Below are 8,918 nucleotides of genomic sequence, written 5' to 3'. Positions count from 1 at the left end.
AGCCTGGCTTTGGAGAATTTTTGAGTCATTACGTTTACTAGTGTGTGAGATGACTGCAATTGTGCTGCAGTTTGAGCATTCTTTGGCATTGCCTTTCTTTGGGATTGGAATGAAAATTGACCTTTTCCAGTCCTGTGGCCACTGCTGAGTCTTCCAAATTTGCTGGCATATTGAGTGCAGCACTTTCACAGCATCATCTTTCAGGATTTGAAAAAGCTCAACTGGAATTCCATCACCTCCACTAGCTTTGTTTGTAGTGATGCTTTCTAAGGCCCATTTGACTTCACATTCCAGGATGTCTGGCTCTAGGTCAGTGATCACACCATTGTGATTATCTTGGTCGTGAAGCACAATCTAAAATGTAAATAGGCTTAAAATGTGTTCAGAGACATAGGTCATAGGTAAATTCTGAGATAGTAAAAGGAAGTTAAAAATTTGGAAGAATGCATTTGCTAAAATAATGGTACTGATCCTTTCATCTTTCTGATGATTCTTAATCTCGAGCCAAGGAGAGAAGGGAGGTGTTATACTCTCCTTTCCCAATATCAAAAACAGTCAAAATTCTGAGTATATATTGCCCAAATTAGGCTTAGCCCAAGTTTAACTTAAGGTGGCTGAGGTCTCTTTCTACCAAAGCAAAAAGTTCTTGATAAAAACTCAGTATGTAAAGATTGAACTTGAATGGATGAAACTTTTAAATCTGGCTTCTCCCCATTCACTGTGAAGACCTGTAGTGTCTCAGGTCTGTTGGCTTTCTTCTATTCTTGAGGTTCCATCTAACTGTTAGATTTCTCTGCTGTGTTCTGGCTGTCACCTCTGCATAGATCCATCTTCAGACCTGATGATACGGTAATGAGTGCAATTCATCCTGTCTAGAAGAGTCAAAGTGCCAGACTACAGTTGCCTGAGGAACTCAGTTGCACCTCCTCTGTCCTCTTTTGTTAAACGACTATGGACTAATACAGAAAAGGAGAATTTAGGAGGAGCTTAGAGAAACTATATATTGGAGTTTACGATCTTTGTGATTGTTCTCATCTCTAACTCATAAAATAGATTAGTTGCCTTCAAGCAGAGAAATATGAAGACTTTTCAAGGGGCCACAGAACACTGATAGTTTTAAGAGAAATAATTTCTAGATCCTCAACTTTCCTGTAACTAATTTTCTTGAGAACAGATCATTTTTCCCTTTACAAAAAATTCTCCATTCTCACTCACCCCTGCAGCAAACAATGGAAATTCCCCTTTAATAATTAATCCAGGTACCGCAGACCCTGAGGGGTTTCCTGTATTTCCTTTCCTTTATACACATTTCCAATGAAGATGAAGCTAAATGATAGGAATACAACATGCCAGTTCATGTTGGGATATTCTGAATTTAGATGAATTTTAATGTACTTTGCCTCTTGATTCTTCAATAGCTATCAAAGAATGCATCCTTCTTAAATGAGAGGACAGTAAGGAAGACATCAGTAGGGAATACTGAATACGAAATTCCACTACTTCATGTTATTTAAATTAAGTGATTATTTAAAATTATTCTTTTTAAAAAATTTATTGGAGTATAGTTGATTTACAGCGTTAGTTTCAGGTGTACAGCAAAGGGAATCAATCATACATATACATAAACCTGCTTGTTTTAGATTCTTTTTCCATATAGGCCATTACAGAGTACTGAGTAGAGTTCCCTGTGCTATACAGTAGGTTCTTATTAGTTATCTATTTTATATATACTACAGTGTATATGTCAACCCCAATTTCCCAATTTATCCCCTTCACCCTGATAACCATAAGTTTATTTTCTACATCTGTGACTCTGCTTCTGTTTTGTAAACAAGTTTATTTTACCCTTATTTAAAACCATTCTTAGTACTTATCTTTTGGATGTATCATTAACTTAAAAGAAAGACATCACAAAAGTGCAAGGCAGAAAAGTTTAGTGAGGATGAGTCTTTTTACTGCGACTTGGAATGGTTTCCAGGACTTAAAAATTTTCATAGGCTATTGGCTAAAGCACAAGGATAAAACTTTTATGTGATTTGTTTCAGATCAGTGTGGGTAATTCAATAAGGCAGTTATCAAATCACATCAAGAAATATTTATCCCAAATATAGTCTACTATCTTTTAATTCTATTCCATAAAATCATTAGTAATTTATATATTCCATTAACAAAAACTAAAACAATATGCTGGCTGACAAATCAAGTTATTTTAACAGGTTATAAGTTTTTCTTTCATTAAATACATAACAAAAGTATGGATATGACGTTCCTTTAAAATTCATTTCTAATAGGAAATGTATCATATATTTAAAATTTATTTTTCAGAATTTGTATATGTTATTTTGAAAAATTATGTTCAATTTATGTAGTTTTGATCAAATATACTGCTGATAAATATAATGGTAAGTATTTCCAGAATATTTTAAATACCTAAAGCCTGATGATAACAGAAAGTAAAACAAATTCTAAAATTTCTTGTAAACATACACATTACACATGTGTTATGCTATATATATATATCATATATATAAAATATACATATCTAATATATATATATAATAGGTGATCTATAAAGGACTTTACAATAAAAAGCTATTACATTAGAAATCACATTTGTGGAGGAAAATGTACTAGAATACAAGTTTAAGGAGAAAAAGAAAGATGTAACTCTTAATGAAAATTAAAGAGGAGGTTGTTTATTTTTAAAATAGGTGATGGTGTGTATAAAATCACAGCACTTAAAGGCCCCTAGATACATCTGAAGCAGCCATTAAAGATATATATTTTTAAATGTTAATATTTAGGCCACACAGAAATTATACCTCTTAAAATTATTTAAACTTAAAAGTAAATAAATTTAGATGCCAAATTTAAAATGTACTCATGAGCACAGAATTTTTCAAATGTTTTTCAGGTGAAAAGGAAGCAAAAGAATTTGAAGACCATGAGCAGAGAGGATTGCCTGTTGCCAGTACAATATTTCAGGTCCCTGTGAGGTATCTCACAGTCTTTGGTCCCTGCCTCTTTGGTCCCTGAGACTCTAAGGGGCTTGACTACTAAAAATAAGACTGGTAGGATACATGTTGGCATGTTGCAGTATCAGTGTTTATTTCTGGAAGGATACATGTTGGCGTGTTGCAGTATGAAAATTAGAAATTATTTTTAAATTTTTCTTCATATTTAAGTTACTATTTTTTAACATGATCATGTAAGGTGACCTTTGAACAAAGCAGAGGGAAGGAGAACCAGTACTCTATTGAGCGAAAACTCCGCACATAACTCTCCAGAGGGCCCTTGGCATCCACTGTTCGACACCCATGGATTCGACCAGCCCGGGCTTGTGTGGTACTGTAGTGCATATTTAGTGGAAAAAAGCCACATGTAAGTGAACCCATATACTTCAAACTCATGTTGTTCAAGAGTCAACTATATTCTTTTAAAAAAAGAAAAGAGAAGTTATTCTTGAAGGACAGAGCTGCAGATTTAGCAAATCTCACCAGATTCACCAAGCCCTTTGGGGTCCCATCCTGTTGTAAACGGGCTGGGCTGCTGGAGCAGGTTTAGCACCATCACACGAGTGTGCATGGTAGCATGAAATGCTTTCCCTGAGTTTACACACGAGAGTCATGGCGGCGCATTCTCACATGAAGCTGTTCTTGCCTCTATGGGCCAACTGAGTCTGGGAGAATAAAATAATTGTTCTAGAGTGTCCCGTCTGGTGAGAAAGAAAACATTATGCTTTCTTGTTTTGTATTTGCCAAAGGCTTTTAAAAACTGCCAAGAACTGGCCTTTCTCCTTGTGTAATACAAGGATTTGGGGAGTCAAATTTCTAATTAGAAAAGCTGTTGAATTGTCAAGTTCTAGGACATACTTTTAAAAACATTTTTAAAACTGCTACCCTCTTTTAACAGTATACTTTAATCCTTGAGGATGATTTTTTAAAGATATTAGGAATAACATATTATTAAAGAGATTTGTGTTTTCAGAGAGAGTTACCTTTTCTTTGCCATTAACCCTTCACAGAGGCAGGGCATTAAGCAAAGGGTGAGCCTGATTAGAGGCTAACAGTGTGGACCTGCACAGAGAAAGCAGGGATGAAGGGAAAGTGCCTGATCCATTTACCTCGCACCTAGGTGGGCAGAAACAGTGTGTGATGAACAAGTAAAGGGATATCTGGATCCCTCATTTATCATAAACCTAAAGCAGCCTTCACATTATGCAATGCATTTAGGGACAATGAAAAATTTGCATTCTGATTAGATATGATCCTTTATCTTTGGCCCACCAGCCCACCCCTCATTCCACAAGGTCATGTCTTATATTATAGTTATTTCACACAGGCCTTTGCTCTCCTATTAAATTACAAGTTAATTGAGGGCAGGGTTATTGACTGAACTGTCTTTGTGCTGTGCGATATCTCCACCCTCATTCTTGACTCTCCCCAGAAAAATATTTGCTACAACCATGGGCTCAGAAGATGTAAGCAAGTGAATGAATGAATAAAGAATGGTTTAGAGTATCGTGTAAACAATGATACAATTACAGAAACAGAAATGTTGAAACCTAAGCAGTAAAGTTTCATAAAAATTAAATATAAATTTTAAGAACAATTTTAAATTGCCAACATCTCCTGGATATGGAAAAAGCAAGAGAGTTCCAGAAAAACATCTATTTCTGCTTTATTGACTATGCCAAAGACTTTGACAGTGTGGATCACAATAAACTGTGGAAAATTCTGAAAGAGATGGGAATACCAGACCACCTGGCCTGCCTCTTGAGAAATTTGTATGCAGGTCAGGAAGCAACAGTTAGAACAGGACATTGAACAACAGACTGGTTCCAAATAGGAAAAGGAGTACGTCAAGGCTGTATATTGTCACCCTGCTTATTTAACTTCTATGCAGAGTTCATCATGAGAAACACTGGGCTGGAAGAAGCACAAGCTGGAATCAAGATTGCCAGGAGAAACATCAATAACCTCAGATATGCAGATGACACCACCCTTATGGCAGAAAGTGAAGAGGAACTAAAAAGCCTCTTGAAAGTGAAAGAGGAGAGTGAAAAAGTTGGCTTAAAACTCAACATTCAGAAAACGAAGATAATGGCATCTGGTCCCATCACTTCATGGGAAATAGATAGAGAAACAGTGGAAACAGTGTCAGATTTTATTTTTGGGGGGCTCCAAAATCATTGCAGATGGTGATTACAGCCATGAAATTAAAAGACGCTTACTCTTTGGAAGGAAAGTTATGACCAACCTAGATAGCATATTAGAAAGCAGAGATATTACTTTGCCGACAAAGGTCTGTCTAGTCAAGGGTATGGTTTTTCCTGTGGTCATGTATGGATGTGAAAGTTGGACTGTGAAGAAAGCTGAGCACTGAAGAACTGATATTTTTGAAGTGTGGTGTTGGAGAAGACCCTTGAGAGTCCCTTGGACTGCAAGGAGATCCAACCAGTCCATCCTAAAGGAGATCAGTCCTGGGTGTTCTTTGGAAGGACTGATGCTGAAGCTGAAACTCCAATACTTTGGCCACCTCATGCGAAGAGTTGACTCATTGGAAAAGACCCTGATGCTGGGAGGGATTGGGGGCAGGAGGAGAAGGGGACGACAGAGGATGAGATGGCTGGATGGCATCACCGACTGGATGGACATGAGTTTGAGTGAACTCCGAGAGTTGGTGATGGACAGGGAGGCCTGGCGTGCTGTTCATGGGGTCGCAAAGAGTTGGACACGACTGAGCGACTGAACTGAACTGAAGATCATATTTATCAGATTTCCAAGATAGCGTAGTTCCCTGCCTCCCTGAGTTCTGGGAGCAAAGTGAGAAGTATAAAAGAATGCGACATTGTTGGAAGAGATCTTCTGCTTGTCCTACATCCTCAGCTGCCAGGGAGCTAGAGGAAAAGCAGCATCCTCCATGCTGGGAGCCAATGGAAGGCTTCAGTCACTGGTGACCTGCCCTCCTCACCTGGACAGATAGGACCTGGGGAGAGACACATGCTAGGCTGGGGTTTGCAGTGTTCCTTCAGTGACAGAGGCACCAAGAAACTGCACAGGAGAGACCCCAAGGTACGGAATAGAGAGACATGCTTTCTCACAGCATATAGGATAGAGAAAATGAAACCAATATTTATCTTTGTGTAATACTGTATTTGATGAATCAGACCTGATTCCAAGCAGTATATAGCTGAGTAAAGAAGAAAAGCCCACTCTAAATAGTATCATACAGCAGAACATGATGAGCACTATAGGAAAGGTCAGATAACCTGTGGAGGAAATTTAAAGATGTGTGTGTATAAGTGTGTGACCTTGGACTAGGAATCTGAACTTTCACCCTCTCCAAATGAAGCACAAACCACGCAGACAATGGCAAGGTCTGACAGCGTGTCTCCCCACTTACTTCTTATTTAGAGATTGCTCAAAGTTCCCTTGAGGCAGGAACGAGACACAGACAGAGAAAGGACATGTAGACTCAGGGCGGGAAGGGAAGGGTGGGATGAGTGGAGAGAGCAGCGCTGACATATGTGCACTAACTTGTGTATACGTCAGATATAAAACAGGTAGCTAGTGGGATCTCATCAAAGCACAGCGAGCTCATCTCAGTGCTCTGTGATGACCTGGAGGGGTGCGATCAAGGGGATGGAGGGGGATTCAGAAGGGAGGGGGCATATGTATGCATATCGCCGATTCACTTTGTTGTACAGCAGACATGAATACAACATCGTAAAGCAATTATATTTGACTACTTCTCCCATATCTACAAGCTTTAGTTTTGGCTGTTACCTTGGCCTAAAATATCTTCTCCTTCATTCTCTGCCTTCAAATATGCTATTTATTCTGCCATATGCAGCTGAAATACCATTTTTCATGTAACTTCTCCGACATCTAATCTGAATTAAATACTGCTTTCTCTGAACTGCTACAGCACACTGCTTATAGCCCTGTCTAGTAGTTTCATTTCTCTTTATAACATATGTATGCATGCATGCATCTGTCTCTCAAGTCAAACTATGACTTCCTTTGTCTTATTCATCTTTCTGACCTCAACAGTAGCTATCACCATGATCTGAATATAGAAACAAGAGTTTCACAGGAGACAGAACCTGGGTTTTAGAGTCTGCATCCCTGGGTTCTGATCCCAGCTCTGTGATTTCACCAGCTGTGGCTCTTGGGCCTTAACCTTTCTATACCTCCATTTCTACATCTGAAAAGGAACTAAGATCTTCCCAAGGTTGTGATAGGTATCAGACATAATAAATGCAAAATGTCTAGTTTATAGTAGATCATCTCCAAATGGTAGTAACCACAACTTTTACTCTATATAATAAAGAACTTGTTGAATCAAATATATAAAATTGCCTACTATCTATGATACCTAACAGAGTGTGAGTACATAGTGGAAACTTATAAATTCACCTTGACTCCGACTTGTTAAAAACCTACCTTGAACTCCTTCTCTATGTTGGCCAGCACTGCCAGCTCATTGCTAAGCTCTAAAGCTGTCATGACTGGGTCTTCGCTAGACAATGACAGGTAAGCTGGGCTCGCCAGGCCTTTGTAAGCATTAATTCTAGATCTGGAGTGGCTGAAGGAGTCATGCTTCTGTTTCTGGTTGCATTCACTGCACTTGCAGAAATAGTCATGAGGCCGTTCGATCCGAGCACCCTTCCGCAAGAGGGTGTGCACAATTTCATATTCTTGGCAGTGGGCAGCCAGAATGATCGGGGTCACGTCATGGGAGAACCGTGTCCCATCTTCATCATATGCATAAAAATCATCTTGCTGGAGCTCAGACTGACTGGGGCTGGTTGCTAACCGCTTGCCTTCAGCAAAAGCTGGGTGACTGAGAATGGCTTCCACAATCCGAACATAACCTTTACTAATAGCTAAAAGCAAGGCATCCCCAACGCGCGAGAGATTTTCTTTCTTGAGAAGAAGTTCTGTAATTTCCAGATGCTCATTAGCCACTGCCAGCTGCAGGGCGTTCTGGCCCATGTAATCCACACAGTTGACATTGAGTGAGAGGCATTCTTCCAACATCTTCCTTACCACTGGGATGTTGCCATACTCAGCTGCATCTAAAAAGCGTTCCTCCTCAATAGATAGGCTTGTTGAGTGGTCGTTAAACATGTACGCTGGTCCTCGGTTAGCTAACCGTCTCCCCTTCTCACGGAGAACTGTCTGCCGCCGATGGGTCAGTCTACTGTCGGTGCCCCGGCTGTAATAAAATAGAAAGATTGTGAACAAATTACATTAAGAGCATTTTAGTGTGTCAGATGAGCAGCGTATTAGATGTTGTCCCATCAGCTCTAGACCAACTATAATACAAATACAAATGAAGACACATTTATTTGTTAATGGATTCCAAGAATTTCTCTTTTTAGAAAGTCAAGCATTTTGCAGATTTTAACATTTTAATTTGGGTGGAGGTTCAAGCAGTTCCCATAATCTCTCTGTGATGTGCACATACAGATTAATGTGTGTTTTTCATTTACAGGTGGTATAGATAAAAAAAAGACCAAAATGTTGCCATTATGACATAGTGTGTGAAAATATAAAAGATAAGTAGGAAAATAACAAATCCACTCAAGTCAGCATATATTTATTGAGTCCCTCCTATGCCAGGGTCAGGCATTATATAAGGTGTGGACAAAGCAGTAGTGAAAGCAAAATAAAGTTTCTGTCCTTATAAATCTTATAGTGCAAAGGGAGCAATGGGCAATTAGTGCATTACTATTATTAGCTGTTTAACTGTCATGATAAACCTACCACAGGGGCATCTAGTCTACCTTCCTAGAGAAATGATGTGCTGAAAATGGACGCATAGAAATCAAGTGTGACAGTGTATTTGGGGAGAGTGGGACAAGGTCAGGTACAGCTAGGGAGCTTCCTCCAGCACAGGGATCAATTAAA

At 39.0% G+C, this 8,918-nt stretch overlaps 1 protein-coding gene across 1 annotated transcript in view; it reads right to left on the bottom strand.

The window, feature by feature from the left end:
* Positions 1 to 8,228, bottom strand: part of TRPC6 (transient receptor potential cation channel, subfamily C, member 6) — a gene marked incomplete at its 5' end in the record, with an annotated part of 61,203 nt that extends 52,975 nt beyond the window's left edge. The window contains one exon of the mRNA XM_010848230.1: positions 7,449 to 8,228. Within this exon, the coding sequence (XP_010846532.1) occupies positions 7,449 to 8,228 (780 nt within the window). The remainder of the gene's footprint in view (positions 1 to 7,448) is intronic.
* Positions 8,229 to 8,918: the final 690 nt, after the last annotated feature.

The sequence above is a fragment of the Bison bison genome, unplaced genomic scaffold, assembly GCF_000754665.1.
Source record: "Bison bison bison isolate TAMUID 2011002044 unplaced genomic scaffold, Bison_UMD1.0 scf7180017864262, whole genome shotgun sequence".
NCBI classification, from domain to species: domain Eukaryota; kingdom Metazoa; phylum Chordata; class Mammalia; order Artiodactyla; family Bovidae; genus Bison; species Bison bison.
Note: the sequence above shows the minus strand (reverse complement) of the source record. Positions and strands in the feature narration are given on the sequence as shown.